Source organism: Trachurus japonicus, chromosome 13 (genome assembly GCF_045865225.1).
Source record: "Trachurus japonicus isolate A0001 chromosome 13, Traja_1.0".
In the NCBI taxonomy this organism is placed as follows: Eukaryota; Metazoa; Chordata; class Actinopteri; order Carangiformes; family Carangidae; genus Trachurus; species Trachurus japonicus.
The window spans coordinates 36,461,828-36,478,628 of NC_140919.1; the positions used below are offsets into that span (position 1 = coordinate 36,461,828).

Consider the following 16,801-nt stretch of genomic DNA (forward strand, 5'->3'; position numbering starts at 1 on the left):
GAAACACGGAACTACATGTAATTACAGACACCACGAGAGAGAGTGAGTGAGTGAGTGAGTGAGTGAGTGAGTGAGTGAGTGAGTGAGTGAGTGAGTGAGTGAGTGAGTGAGTGAGTGAGTGAGTGAGTGAGTGAGTGAGTGAGTGAGTGAGTGAGTGAGTGAGTGAGTGAGTGAGTGCTGTAGATAGATATTACTATGAGTCTGTAATAAAAAGCATCATGAGCACCATCATTCACAGCCAGCTGTAATGGACCCTAATTACTTCAACCTCTGCACAGTTCCATGCGTGAAATGAAAGCACTCTCCTACGCACTTGGAGGATGGAGGGGAGGTAAAGACACACAAAAAAGTGGGAGAGCAGTGGATGAAATGTGGTGGAGATACTGAAGATGGGGGCAGGAAACTAAGCTAAAGACACAGGGGAGGGATGGAGGAAGAAAGCCTGATTCCTGGAAAGGCTAGCACTCAGTCTTACCCTTTGTTCCCCCAGCACACAACACGGCTCTGTATTCTTAACTCTTCTTTGTAGTGCAGGTCTAAAGCCGTCTCTCCTTATTCCTGACGTCCTATCTTCCTCACTTTATCCATCTTTCTCTTCTCTGTCCATTTATCTCTTCCTGCCTCACTCAGTCCTCCCTTTTCTTCCTCTGCTGTGTCCTTCTCTGTCAGCCTGTCTTACTTCCTCCTCTTCCTCCTTACTTTCTCTCTCTCCATGACACAAACAGAAAGGGAGAGCTTTGCAGTCCCAAGGAGATCTATTGCTTCTTTAAACCCTTTCATGATTTTCTCTGTTCCTTTAAATGGGCTTCTCGACACAGCCCCTCTCACCCCCCCAGATGAGGGTGATAGGCCAAGTGTGCACATACAGTGTGTGTGTCCAAGCATGCAGCATCTGAAGCTCTTCTGAATAGCGCGGGACAAATTCATGACACTGCTCTCGCATAAACATGAAGGGACAGCGGCAAAGACATACTGTAGGAATGACTTCAAGTGTGACTGACAGGTCTCATGGACAGGACAGGGAAGGATTCATTTGAACTGTAAGACTGAGCCCCCGGCCGTCACCTTGAGGGTCCTTGCAGCAAGCAGCGTAGTCAGATAACTGAGGTAATTTAGCGCATGTGCACGTGGCTCTGTTAATAACTGTACAATAACAACATGATACTTTATTTCACTGTGTTGAATAAAATAACTCCCACACCATGAGTAGTAATTCAATTCTGAGCCCTCTTCTCCAAATGTTGATTATTTAACCCAGGTTGGCATGAAAAAATTAAAGTGAATAACTAATTAAACTTTCTGGACTTCTGGAGTGGCTATCAGTTGCTGCTGTAGTTTGCTCCACTGAGAAGGAAAAGGTTATCATGAGAGAATCATCAGTTAAGATTGTGTTTGTGAAGCTACTGTTTTTAAGGTCAAGACTGAGACTTTGTTACGTCTCATCCAGCTCATCTGGTGCATCAGACACAATTAGGAAACTCATTATTTTGTCTTGGCTGAAGTTAATTTGAAATTAAAAAAAACAGGTAGAGTGGTAACCATCAGCAGAGCAGCAACTGGCCGAGTGCTGATCATGATGATTGCACGCATGATTGTCTGCGATGGCACAACTTCTTCAGAGTTCTTCTGAAGTCCTTATGAGTTCAAGAATCAATCTCTTCTTGCTAAAATGTCATAAAATAAATCCTAAAATAGAAAGTTTTTGCTGATTCATCTCTTCTGTGGATAGGACTGATTTCATTTTATTGCCTTGTACCTTTTATCATGTACTTTGCTGCATATTGTGAAAATCCATTTTTAATCCAAATAATCTGAATATACCCGCAGTAACAGGTTTCATTTTAAAAGACAACCACAGTTTATTACAACTTTGGTTTTATTTTATTAGTTGGTGGCTGGACTAAAATAAGTCCTGTGAGAATGTGGTCTGACAATTATATTTTATAATCATATATTACTTTTTCTTTAAGTTACGTTGAAGTGTATGTGGTTACATTTTCAGGGAACCAACAAATCCACGCTTGTGTCTAATAATCGTAACAAATCAAACTTACTTAGTTATCATTTATATGGACGACAAGGTCCTGCACACTTGTGATGTATTTAAATCTCAGTGTGTGGGAATTAAATATCCAACCACAGATATATAGTATGTATAGTTGCATTTGCATATGTGTCCTCTCACCACTGGCTGTAGCTGTGTGCCAGGCATCATGGCATTAGCAAGCTGCATCTGCTGGGCCAGCATTGCCATGTTTTTCTGCTGGATGAGGTTGTTCCTTCCATTGATCTCCAGCTGCGTCTTTAGGTGTGGAGGAGGATGCAGGTACTTACAGTTCTCCCTGGAGCAGCGGCCCTGTTGCAGTGAGAGAGGAGGAGGAGGAGATGAGGAGGACAGCAGAGAAAAGAAGGAGGGATAAGGGCGGGTACAATCATGGAAAGAGGCGAATTAGAATAGTGCTTCCTAATGTAAAGAAGTAATGAGCCTTAACCCAAGCTGCTGCCCTCTCATTTAGCAGCCGCTGACCTAACATCCCTGACATCTGGGTTTGTCGTAAAGAAGAACGATCAGTTCGGCTTGCTTTTCCCCTTTTGCGACCTGAGCTGCACGCTCGCTACCTACCTTTGTTTTCTCAAGGTCCCATCGAGAGACAAATTAGCTTCAAGAGCAAAGATAAAGAGGATTAGTTGTCTATCTGCCTCTGCTAACAGATTGGAATACACACAGTGAAATAAGAGACATCACTGTCTGAATGAGGATATGGATAGTCTGCTCTCTTTATACTTATTTAGTATTAACTCTTCATTGTTCACCATGGTTGGGATCAATATTTATCTATTATCCATTACTTATGGAGTACTTGAGTGGGTTGCTTATATTTTGCTTTGACAGTGAACCGACAGTGAGGCTGAATGTAGAGCAGACGGTTGAAGACCTTAAGACTGAGTGACGTTCAGACAGCTGATTGTTGTAACTCACTGCACAGCATCAACAACTACTTTGTTGCCTGGAAACGTAGCATTTTGTCTGTGTTTGTGAGCTGCAACCACTGCAGCGGCTTCAAGTTGTTTATGCATCTCTGCATTTTCTGCTGCTTTATCAGGTTGTTAATTCTACAAGAAGTGGCAGCTATTTGATTTATGTTGCTTAATATTGCAACATAAAGTCTTCGGACACCCACTGTGGTGTTGTAATTATCAGTTGAATGCACCGGCTTGACAGGAATTTATTGGTTGCTTTCGGTGCGGTTCTCACCTGGGAGTGGTGTTTACACACTGAAAATCAACCCACATACGTACAGGACAGTAGGTCTGTTAGATGGTCATACAACAGTTTTAACCCCTCCCCATTTTAAAATCTAACATAATAATTTTTACTCAGAATACCTATTAATTCACTTATTTTGTACTGTGCACTGTGAGTATTTGTACTTACATACTCTTTCCATCCATTTTCAAATTACAATTACAATACAGGCTGACATAAACAGAGACAGACAACTTCACACCCTGACATTCACACCTACAGGACATTTGGAGTCACCAATCAACCTAGTGAGGTACAGACACAGGGGGAAACACCACACAGACGAGTCCCAGAACCAGGAATCTAACCCAGAACCTTCTTGTTGTGTGGCAAAACTATTAACCACTTCACCGCCATGCCACTGTACTGTCAACAAATCAATGAACAGAGCAATTGTTTCAGCTAAATTCCTCTACCTCAAAGAGCTGTCAGTCTGAGTACATTTAAAGACCAATAACATTACAAGGAAAAGAGGCTTAAGGTGAAAAGGGACAAGAAATTATCTCTTTGTATAACAGTTGGACAGGAACAGGAAATGAAAGGAGAGAGAAAAGGAGGAGAAAACCTTTTACCTGCTCCTCGAACTGCTGCTGCACTCTTGCTCTAACCAAAGAGGGAATTGTTTTGGCAATTTCAGTTAGGAAGGAGTCGCGCTCTCCTCTGTCCTACCACCTCAGAAGCTGCGCCACTTGAAGCCGGATGTTTTACAAGGCTCGGTGAATCACTATTGATCTCCCCCAATTGAGATAAATGAGTTATGTGTCAATATTTTACATCATTTCGAAAAAGACCAGCTGGAGAACTGATCCAGGATCGATACACGGCTGGAGACTACAGTGACAATAAACATGGACACATCATGGCACTAGATCTAATATTCTGCCTATGTCTTTAGACAGTGAGATGGGTGTCTGGGTGCTTGCTACTGTGGGTGATTATATTCATCCAACAGCCGGCAGCCCAAGGGGAGAAGGAGGGAATGTAATTTACACTCTCATAATGCCTGCTCCACTGAACACTCCCCCGAATAGGTGTAATATCTTAGACTTTTACTCCCCCTTTCTCCTTCATTCCTTCCTTCTTTTTCTGAGCCCCATGCTGATATTTGCTCTCCTTATCATGAATACAGAGCAGTGCAGATGCAGCGGTGCTGCTGTGATCCCATGTATGTGAACATGTTCATGTGTATGTGCAGAATGTGCAAAACAGAAGTAATACTCTCGGTTGTCGGTTTCATTCTTTCTTCTTCTCGCACCACAATCATCAAGATGCATCCTCTGGCCATCTCTTCCCATTTCTCCTTCATACAAATCTACTTCCAAGGGACAGGGAGACCAACCCTGCAACAACTCAACACTACCACCTCCCATGGGGAATTAAAGGTTAGCTGTCATGCTACTGCTTATCTCGGTGAGATTACCTGCTACCCACTGCGGCCCACTATGACACCTGCTTTCGCAACCTAACACTCTTCCACTCTTCCTCTTTCATCACCTCATCTCGCTCTGTCTCTCCATTGCTCCCTATTTTATTTCCTCACGCAGGCCGTTCTGCCTAGCAACAGCAGGAGAGGCACTTTGCATTGGAGAGCAGCAGCATGTTAATAGTTCTTCCAGCATTTTCATTGGCTGAGAGGAATAGTATTCCCACTCTGCTGATTGGCCTAGAGGCACGCATTAACAGTGCCCCTAGTACGGCTCATCCCCGTGTGGCAGCGACTATTGATCAGCACTAATTGGTTAATGTCTCTTGATTTTCAGGGCACATTCCCTCCGGGGGAGTAGACACGAACATGTCAACTCCAGTTGTGTGTGTGTGTGTGTGTGCGTGCGTGTGTGCGTGTGTGCGTGCGTGCGTGCGTGCGTGTGTGCGTGTTTGTGTGTGATTAATTATGACAATATAGAATAAAATCCTCCAAACATTCATTGAGAACATTCTCTACATTAACTTTCAGTGGACACCATAAACACTTCATCATTCCATCAATATGTTGCTATGACAGTGGTATACTGGGAATAATGATAAAGATAAATAACTACAAATTATAAATAAATACATAAGTGGCAAAATAATCTAACATTTTGAGAAGAAAGCCAAAGGACTGGTAAGAAAACATTGTTGTAGTTGTTATGTAAGTGGCCACATTAATTCCCATTTTAGCAAGTAGAGCACTTTTCTGTACTGTACCAAATGTGGGAAGTTGGTCACAGTGTTTCATCATTTTCTCATTTTGTTTTGTTAGAAAAACTTGAAAAACCTTTTTCTTGTTTTTTTTTAGTTGTGTGCCTTAAATGCAATTGATAAGTGCCAAACTATTAGCACTTTGTAGACACATTGCAAGAAGTTTCTTCTCTCATGAACTATCAAAAAGAAAAATCCCAAAACATGAATTTTCTTAGTCTTGAAATCTTAAATTTCAGCATATCTGAAGGGAATTTAGAGAAGACCTGGAAGAAAGGAAAGAAAACATTGTGATGGATCAAAGGAGCTTTGTCGTGGAATGTTTTTACTATGATAGTTATGTTCCTCTAATCTTCTAAAGGGCAAGGTCATTGGCTTTAATGTGATTATCCGCCTGCTCAATGCGTTGGAGCTGTGCAAAGACACAGTATTAAAGATTGGTCCAGAATCACTTATAAAGCAGTGTAATCTGATCTGGAAAACTTTGGATGTGTATCGCCTTGTGTTTTTGACGGACACACTGTAGGTTATTTATCTCTGTGGAGACTGACTCTGCCATGAACATATCGTGTGGATATACTGTAGCACTAATATCAAGGTTAAATCAGAACAATTATTCCTGTAGTAATGAGGATTCACCTCTGTGCATTTTATCAGCTGCAGTCAGAAAGGTCAGTGTCTTCACCCATACCTCTGCTTTCACCAGTGGTGCAATTACCTGTAGCTGCGTTGTTATTGTCTGAACAGTTCAGTGCTGCGTGAGTCTGAAGTCCCTGTTGATCACTGCCTGCGATGCTAATGTCCTGGCTTCTCTCCTGCCTCCTTTCACTGCTATTTTCCCCACTGTCTAAACAACGTCAGTACAGGTTAATGGTGAGCGTGTCTGAGCAAAGCAGTTCTCCCTGTGGCTAGAGTGGTGCGACTACCAGACATCACTCAACCTGACTCTGTTCCACCTTCACCTGTCTGTCTGTCCTCCACTCTGACGCTAATATGCTAACAGACTACCTGCATCTATCTCTCATGCACTCTCGATTGCTCTATCTTCCCCCATGTCTCTTCTCTGTCTGTCTCCTGCCCTACCGCAGGTGATAGTCTGAACCAGTCAGTTCTCACACTAAGCCTTCACCAAACAAATCATACTCCTTCTCCAGCCAAAGCTACAACACATCTTTTTAACATGTCGGGCTGAGGTTTTGGTAAACAGACTCCATGTCTCATCACCAATACAGATTCTGAAACTTGAACCAATTTGCAGAGTTCTGGCTGTGCCAATGCACATTTTTACTTTCTTTTAATTGGCAAGCCCTTAAAATAAAAGTGAACCAGCTGTCACAGCCCTACTTTTAAGTGTAGGTGCATTTAGGTGCAAGGTAATGGAGCATTCTGCTCTTATAAATCACCTTGGCCTCGTTACACTAGATAACTTTCGGCTCCTGGACTCACACTCACATGCAAACAGTATAGACAAATGTGGCACTGGTACGCACACAGACAAACACACACACACACACACACACACACACACACACACACACACACACACACAATACGACAAACATTCTGGGATGACAGAATGTTATTGATGTGTATTAATTAGTACATTGCAAAGCAAAACAGATTTTTTTTTATGTATATATATGCAGGTACAAAGGCAGAAACACACACACACACACACACACACACACACACACACACAGACACACAGACATACATATGCATGCATACTGTATGCATGTCCTAACCTTGAGTTACTTCAATTACAACTGCGGCATTTTCACTGCAGTTTCAGGTGTGGCTGGTTCTGGCCTCAGCAACAACATGGTTTTAATCAGCATCACGTAATCCTCAGTGACAAGGTTACATCAATAAGGCCATCCACAAAAACAACAGTGAGTCAGGACAGTGGGTACTGGGTTGTTTTTTAACCCTTCAATGTCCGCCTTCTCGACACACCATACTTTTAAAGCTGTTCTAATCAAAGTGTTCACATCAATAATATGATGATATTATGCCATTCATGCACTGACGCACGCAAAGTGACACCCACGATTTGCAGTCTCCCTATTGTTTTGGCTTTATGAATCATAGTTTTTATTTGAGACCCACCACTTTCATCTACCTTGTACCCAGCTGTAGCAAGTTGTTTTGAACAAGTAAAACAATTTTAAATCAACTGGACATTATCTGCTCAGTCTCATCCAGAGTCAGCAGCTAACAGGTGAACACAGTGGCACAGCTAAAGAGTTGGTGGACACCAAAACCAAATATTAGACTTGTACCCATTAGGTTACCAGACACGTGACTCCAAAGTCAACACTGATGTTGCTCTGTATCTGCCAGATGTGTAATTTGTTTGCCAACATGTTTTCTACAACAGCATTTTCTTTTTTCAATTTGTCAAACGTATTGTTCTCAGAAAAAGGTTTCAGTTGTGTTCTCTGCCATTTTGTGTTTTCTTGCAGATAGAATGCAGGTCATGTGCACCAAATTCATGAGAAAGCATTGTAAACAGTATTTATTTCTGTTATTGTATGTTATCCAGTAACATCACGTAATCCCAAAGATATCTCCTGTTGCTGCTACTCTGTCACTCATTTCCTTCGTGACCTCAGTTATTTTCATTCTGCCCTACTTTGCTTTGTCCCTCTTTTCTCCCCAGGCTTGCTTTCATCTGTTTGGCTCAAGTCATTGAACGCAGGGTTTAAGATTAAAGGACAGTCAGTGAAATAAAGGCTCCTGTTAATGATCATCAAATGCATGAGACTCTGTCACATGTTTATAAAGTCACTCACTTACTATTTTGTGCGTGTATTTGTGCTTGAAGGCTGTACGATCAAAACCTAACATTGACAGTCTTATTTGTTGCCTCTGGTACTTTGGCAGCTCTCTGAAGGATGAGTCTGTGAGATCCCAGAGAATAAAACCCATGGCAGAATTCCTCTCACAGACTATAGCAACAGAGACAAAAACAAGAACAGAAGAGGAGGGAGGTAGACAGTCAGAGAGATGTACAAAAACAAAAAAGGAGAAAGAGAGAGAGAGAGAGAGAGACAGACAGATGCAGAGTGTGCTTTCCCTATTAATATTAATCAAAGCAGTCTGTGAGAGTGATTTCAGCAGTGTCTTTGCTGGCAGATATCTACATCCTCCAAAAGGATGAATGGTGCATTGCTTTCCACTAGTCCCTTCTGCACGTTCACTCGCGTAATCACCCATTGATTCAAAATGATCTTTTAATCTACCCATCCAGAATGACTCATTTCAATTTAACCACACGTAATCCAACAGCCTCTGATCTTTTCCGCATTCTCTCTCATTGCTCTCACTGTGTCTGAGCTCCCTTCAGACTGTGGCTTTCACTGCGCAGTGAACACCGTGACCAGTGTGACAACTGTAGAGCTCAAGTGTGGACAGCCACCGTCCCAAACCCCTGTGCATTATCAATTTTCTCCCAATGGCAACGCCTCTCCCTCCTGTTCCCAAAGACAACCATCAATCAAGAAAGCACCGTCTGGATGAGGGTCCGTGATGAGAATACTTGCCCTTACACACCCACACACACACACCCACACACACAAGCATGTACTTTCTTGACCAAAGGTCCCTGTTGGCAAGCATACGTCAGACAAATTATGACATCAGACACAGCACAAAGAACGTCCTGTCTGAGGACTGAGAGTGCTGCCAGACTGGCCAATAACACATACACACACACATACACAGGCACACATGGACTACACCACTAAGTGTTAAACACTATTTTGAATATTTTTTTTACTCATTCCTTTTAAAAATTCACAGATTTGCACCCCTGGCTGATGTCAACCTATCAAAGGGGGACCTCCATAGACTGCAGTGGAAATGTCTGTAGTGAAATCAGACTGAGATATAAATAATTTAAAAAGGCCTTCTTGATATCTCTCAAAAATTAATCATTTTTTAATTAAACTTTAAAATTAATGTTGCTTTTACAAACATAGCATTGCATTCTACTAGCATTACAGTGGCAAGAGGTAGGAATATCAGGGAAATAATCAAAATAATCAATTGATATGTGTAGTGTACACTGTGGTAACAATGCATTCATTGGATTTAAAAATCACAGAGGACTAAACCCACACCATTACATTTTTGGTCTTCTGACAGACTGAGCCATTGGTTCGGAGACCTCTAAGCTGTCTTTTGGTTATGGACTTCAAAATTAAGTGAGAACAATGAACAGTTCCATGTCCCTAACATTTCCAAGCACTCCCCTGTAACCTAAAGGAAAATGCTGCACATTTGTTGGAGAACCCAATACTTCAAAGGTCGGTGAAAATCTTGCCAAACCAAACACACTTGAACTTTATTTTCTGGAGCTCTTTCTTTTGGACCAGGAGTTCAAAATTCAGAGGACATCCCAATGATCAACCCTTGACCTTGGAAGTTCTCAATAGTTAGCTTGCTGCTTGAGGTAGGTGGTCACGACCAGTTGAACAGTGTCTTTCAATGGGCTTAAGTGTTTGTCCTTTGGAAGTCACACAATGAAAACTCAATAAGTCAGATAAAGAGTGAACCTACAATTTCACTCTTCTATTACTATGAGGCACTTAGTCAGTTTCTTGCTAGCTTGAATCTCCACTGTGAGTGACTGACTCACTGAGAATTCATTGAGACCCCATAGAAATCAAACCTCAGTTCTTTTCTAACTTCTCTTCTCCAACATGCTGGGCTGTAGCTCAGGATGGTCTCAATCCTTTTCTTAGAGTTTCGACTGCTTCCTTGTTGGGTGCTTTGAGAGTTGGGACCACCTTTAGAGGATCATGGTGGCCAGGAGCAAAGGTATATAAGTAACTGGTCCTTTCAAAAGTTTTGTGGTTTGATCCCCGTGAAATGCATTACAATTTGATGCCCATTGTTCAAAAGAAAGAATCAAAATCTACATTGTGTTGTGGGACTAAGACAGCTACCCTGGGCTCTGGGAGGTGAGCCTCAGGATCTGCAGACGATTTTTAAGTCCAGCACAAAAACATTCAAAGACTAAAGGTTAAATTGTTAAGTAGCTTAAGATTTTAGAGGGCTGCGTTTACTTTAAGGTTGTAAGCTCAAAACCAGTGGAGCTGCATGAATTTTTAAGTCACACCTGAAAATTGTTCAGAGAAGCTCCAAATGCAAAGGGGACTCATAAAAGCTCCAGCAGTGTCTGGTTTGGGTTTAGTGAAAACATCATGTGTCTTCCTCTGTCTTTCCATGTGCCACTGCTGATGCTAGATGTCTACAGTATGTAAATCTTATTAAATCTCTCCAATCATTTATCGTATCCAGAACCACCCTTGTGCATTAGTATAACAGCCTAGATCAGTTAATGACCATAAAATCCCATTTAATTGGGCAAAGGGATAAGTCTTTAAGAGTCATAAGAGGCAGCGACAGCGATAGTTATGGGTGAGGGAGGTATCACAGGCAATGACAGACAGAGATGACGCAGGACAGCTCGTAAAACTGGAATAAAACTACAGATGAGCTCACAGGAAAACACTGCTCCAGAAAATGAAACTCATCCACGTCACAAATGATGCAGAGTCTGTGGAAAGCTTTTAGCCATGGTGCTCAATTAGACAAAACACCAATTACAGCCCCCAAAAGCACTACTTAGGCTGACAGTGTGTTAGCATGTTTTGGGTGGGTGTGGGTACAAAATCGTTAGCACAGGAAACTAATGATGGGGCAAAAACCATTAGCCATCATGGGTAATGTCAGCACTCTGCCACTGGCTGATCTGTTCCTTGTTTGATGTATACATGCCTGAAATGTTTGGGTCTCATGGTCAATATTAAACTGACATTTGATTTTCATGTTTATTCATGATCATCAATTTTTTTCATGGTGGATGATAAAAAAAAAATTGTAGTTTACAATTAGATTACATCATCATAATGTAAACTGTATGTGGTCAAAAAAATACATTTAAAAATGATTTCAGCAAAAGGGCCTGTTAAATTACTTGTTTAGTCCGACCAGGAAACCAGCACACAAAGATTTTAAATTTCTAATGTCTAAAAGAGAGAATTGCAGTAAAACTCAAAAGAAGTGATAAAAGGCTCAACCAGTTAATTAATCATCAGAGTTGTTGCAGATTAATATTCCTGTGATAGATACATTTTTCTAAAACTGCTTTTTACTCCACCTCCTTGCAGAAGGATGAACTGATATACATAATGGATGTCTACCTAACACCCAAAGCACTGAATGCTCACACATTTTCAATGACATCACCTGTCTGATCAAAGCAAGTGTCTGAGCACGAGGGAGTGTAGACTGCAGTCACAAAATATTCTTTAGACCATAACTATGAGCAGGGGAAAAAATGTTAATTTAACTCCCTCACTCCTGCTGGGTGATAATAACTTGTTAAGTGTCAACAAAGTTTTGACTGAATAACTGTAAGGTCACCAGTAGATGTAGTTAATGAAACACACTGTCAGTACTAATACACACGATTCAGCTCATTTAAAGTGAATCGTAAACTGTTAGGTTGTATCTGCTGTCACTTGTTAACAAAGTGCTACAAATGTGGAACTTGGAAGCTAGCTAAGTAGCTCCTATTTCCATGATATGACTTCAAGGCTAGCAGCAGGGTTAACAATCTTGGAGTAATTTGTGAACACTTAAAAGTTGAAATAATGGGAGATTTTCATGTTCTTCTGACTTTGTGTAAACGGTTCAGATTAAATTCCCCAAACAGTCACACACACACAGCTGGTTTTCAGTTTCAGTGTAACTTATTAAACAACATGATTCATGAAATAGGAAGTGACTAAAAAAGTAAAATTAAAAAGAATTATAGCAAATTTCAGGTAAACTCAGTGAAACCAAATCCTGCAAGGTTGGACATTGGGTCCAGGTGGACTGACTGAGGGCAGTGACTTATAGATGTAATATAACAAATTTATGGATGTCCTGACACCTCATTTCGAGTTTCTGAATACAGGTTATGTGCATTTCCACACAGACTTGAGTGTGTTGCTAGGTAGAGGACCCAGACCTGCTCTATAATCAAAAACCTGGGACCTTTAATGAGCGCTGTTCAGTGTTTGCTGTTTCCTCTTTGGTTGTAAGCAGAACAATACATATTTGTCCATCGTGAAACAAACAAGTACAAAGGCTGCTGTGTCTGTAGTTCTACTGAGATGTTATCTAGTCAACCTCTTCTGTTTCTTATTTGCTTTCCCTTTTTTCGTGCTTCAGGAGTTCCTCTGTCAATTATGGTTTAAAGCACATAAAGGACTCAAAGCTAATTGGAGAGCTCAGTTGCTGATTTCACAGTGGGACATTCATGAGCCTTTAGCAGTCAATAAAAGTGGGCCGCAAAATGTGGGTCTGCATATCATGGGACGATCAGACCTCTTTGGGTTGGACCAATCAGGATCAGTCATACATTGTCGTTGCTGGGTGCTTCGAGAATGAACGCATTACGATATTTCGATAATCAGAAAAGTCCCCACTAGCTTTTGAGAAAGAAAGCCGGTGGTGAAGTCAGAGTCACCGAGTGAGCCTCACCATGCTCCTGACTGGCTGACTGACCCTGCTTTTGTCACACAAGATAGTCATGACTCGTGAAATCTTCTTGAAACAGAGGATGAAAAGGTTCAGATGAAAAGGTCTATAGTGTATGTCCCTCTCTGGAGGAGGGTGCAGTATAGGTGGCAAGTGTTGTTATGGCTCCTGCGGGAACTTCATTGTAGAATTATGTGAGGCAAAATCTCTAATTAGCTCTGCTCTCATTAGGTCTACAACACTATCTCCCCTCAGACAGACAAACACACACATTCGCCAGCACACATGCATGCACTGACACACACACATATAGATAGTGATGTGGAGAGAGGAGAGAGACGGGCCACCCCACAGCCCCTGAGATCTGGCCCTTCTTCTCTATTTCTCTTTCAATTAACCCTCTTCATCCATCCTCTATCTCTTCATCTTTTCCTTTCTGCCTTCATCTCTCCTTCAACACTCCTTCAAGTGTTCTCTATTCACAATCTCTAAAGTTTAGACTAATTCAGTTTTATCTCCTATTGACTGGGCCAAGGAGGCAGGCAGAGAGCAGAGCCATTAAAACACTCTTAATGAAAGACCGGTGAACAGGCACACAGGATTCAACAGCTTTTAGGCCTAATTATTTTCTGCCCATCTTTCTAACGCTCATTCTGCAGATATATGGGCCTCACTGGCTGCTGGGAATAGACCTTTTGTTTTTTCTTTAATCTAAACCTCCCCCCCCCCGATTTTCACATCTCGATCTTCTCCCATCTTCACACTCATCTTCACAGATTGCTTCACGGCCGTTGTCATTAAGTGTGCATCACAAGTTGGGCAAAGACCATCTTCATCTTTTTTTTTTTTCAAAATGTTTGCTTGAGACTATCTGAAGTGAGACATACTGTATCAGAGTGGGGGGAAAAAAGGAAAAGGAGATTATGAAGTTGTCCTTGTGAATGAACAAAAGACTCGTGCTGACAAAGACTGGCAGCTGCCTTTGGTTTGCGCTGTGATCTCTAGGAGCCATATAAAGTTGCTCCAAAGTGGAAACAAAAGACGCTGCTGGCAGTAGACAGGCTGCTGCTGCCTTCAGTGAAAACTCCATTAATGGTCACAAACAAACAGAGCCGCACAAGTGACCAAAAAATGTTAATGTATCCTTCTTGGTGTAATGATCTGAGGAGGGATTTTGGATCAAATGACGCTTTGCTCTCTGGGTGAAATGAATTGGGATCAGATGCAGTGGAGTCACAGGGCTGGAATGTTCTATTCTGTTCTACCTCTGATGAGTCATGGGGGACGTGGCAGATAATCACGAGACCACACCCTGACAGTGTGAGTGAGAAAAAACTGGGAGAAAGTTGTCAAATGTGAGAAGAGACATCTTTTGTTTCCACGCACATGTGGTGCACGTCTCGGCCAACAAACGCACACACATAGTCACACACACCCTCCGACGAAGAGTGCCACTGTACTGGCATCAGTAGCTAGTGTCATTGCCTCGAGGTTAAAGCAGATAAGAGAGGATTAGCATTCATTACACCATGAAGAGATGATACCCACCGCAAGCGCACACACACACACACACACACACACACTGATGCGCAGACACACCAAAGGCACTAATACACCAAAAACAAGGAAAATGGCCACAGTGTTTCTCCATAGCCACTAAACATATTGTCTTTTAGAAGACGTCGACATTACAGTAACAATCAAAGGGGAATGCAGTGGGAAATAACAGCTAGAACAGACCACCAGCATGTAATCTTTTGTATCACTGACAACTGCAGAGCTGAAAAATCCCCAGACTGAAGCCTTGGGTATTCATGATGAATTCTGACAGTGTTGGAAAGAAAAATGAAAGAAGGACAACGATAGAAAAGAAATAGATGAAAACATTTTCAGAATTTGATATCAGGGTTTTTAATGTATTAGTTTCATGCTGAAGTTGCCACTTTTCCGTCCAAGAATGCTCAGCACAAAAGTAAAAGTTGTAAAAATAGAAAAATAGAAAAAAATTGTAAAATAACGTTTTTTTATTATTATTATTATTTTCTTTCAGGATCTTGGCTTCACCACTGCAAAGGACTGCCTCCCATAAAGACACACAGTAGAGTGAAAGTGGGGGGGGGGGCAAAGACAGACAGAGAGAATAAAAACAGAGACAGAGTCATTTGTAGGTTAAGGTTATTTTGTTAGCACGATACATCACATAGAGAAGCATGACACGGTGTGTCTTAATTCCCTCCCACACACACACACACACATGCACAGACTGTGCGACAGAGCAGAGGGCCATCACCCCCCCTCCCTCTCCACGTAGCGCCTTCCGGCTGCACACTCATCCACATCGATCCACATTGATCAAAGTCGGCTTGTACCACTTCGGCAAAGAGCAGGGGAGGAGTGGGCCGGGTGATCACCTCCTCTAAGCCTCTCTCACAATGGACTCATCTGTTGTCAGAGATGTAACTGCCACGTACTGTAGTCGCAAAAGTGGTGCTGTCTATCTCAGGAGCCCAGAGCCATTAAAAAGGCATAAAGGTCAGAGGAAAATGTCAAGAAATCTGGCCTTGAATTGAACTGAAGCGAGACTGGAGCTTGAAGTGCTTGTTTTGCATGACCGCTGAGGATCTGATCGTCATCTCTGTGTCATGTAGATCAAATATTTTGTGATACGTACAGTAGTCCTGTCTTGACTTCAAATATCAGCAGGGAAGCAGCAGTGAGAGACAGCACGTTGACAGACAGCACACCGTCTGCAGACCCAACATAACATAGCTGCTCTATCTCTCTCTGATGGCTGAGCCTGATAGCGCTGTAATCCAGTTAAAGCCTTTTGAAGAATCACAATGTCCAACAGCAAGCCCTGCGACATGCACTATAACAATACAGGGATATTACAGACATTCTTCAATCCTTGGCGCGCCGAACACACGACTGACACGACTCTCGTTCAATTCTACGCTCTCCTCCTCTTTTATTACTTTCTCTCCATCCGTGCACCATCTTTCTACTGTTCAGTCCTCTCCGTCTGTCCATCACTATCCATGTTACACCATTTGATGTCTGTGCACCCATCCATCACTCTTACACTCTATTTCACTCCATTTCGTGGCTGCACAGTCCCCTTTCCTCCCTGGATATAATCTGCTCGTTGACACCACCCTCCCCTGTCTGTCTCTGCAGGGATCACATTCTTTGCCTCATATTTAATGTCATGATGATGCAATTACAGATGCCGGCATTTCCGCAACACAATTGGCTTCTTGGGTCATTTCACAGCTTATTTTGTTATTTGCAGCAGACTTGCATGAGATCAGGGTGGGAAAAAAACAAAAACAAGTGGAATTCACAGGTTGCCAAAAGACTGTGATTCACCGTTGATGTATTAACTTCTGTGGAAAGAAAGAGGGAAAGAGAAAACCCACGCTGAAAGCAGCAAAAAAACATCCGCTTCATAATGGTCATGAAGGATCGATACTGCATGGAGACAAAGTGCTGCTAAACAGTGTGGTTTCTGTTAATTAGCACTTCTATAATGATCTCTCCTTTTTCCCCGTCCTCCTTTTTCGCTGCTCGGCCGCTTTCTGTACTTCCCTCCCACTCTCACTTTATTGCATCCTTCCATTAAAACCCTTTCCTTCTTTGGCTTCGTCACTCGTTCATTCCTCCGTCTAAAGTCTGTTGATTCTGTCCTCCCAACCAATGTTCTCTCAGCAGAGAAAACAAAGAGAGAGGAGGTATCTGAGTTCTTTTCATAAGCCTGATATATATCCCACTCCC

General features: G+C 42.1%; 1 protein-coding gene across 12 annotated transcripts in view; it reads right to left on the reverse strand.

The window, feature by feature from the left end:
• The window catches only part of LOC146976493 (muscleblind-like protein 1), a 65,603-nt gene that overhangs the window by 17,274 nt on the left and 31,528 nt on the right, over window positions 1–16,801 (reverse strand). For all 12 annotated transcript variants that reach the window (XM_085796326.1, XM_085796322.1, XM_085796324.1 and 9 more), the window contains exon 3: window positions 2,186–2,356. In XM_085796326.1, the coding sequence (XP_085652452.1) occupies window positions 2,186–2,356 (171 nt within the window). The remainder of the gene's footprint in view (window positions 1–2,185; window positions 2,357–16,801) is intronic.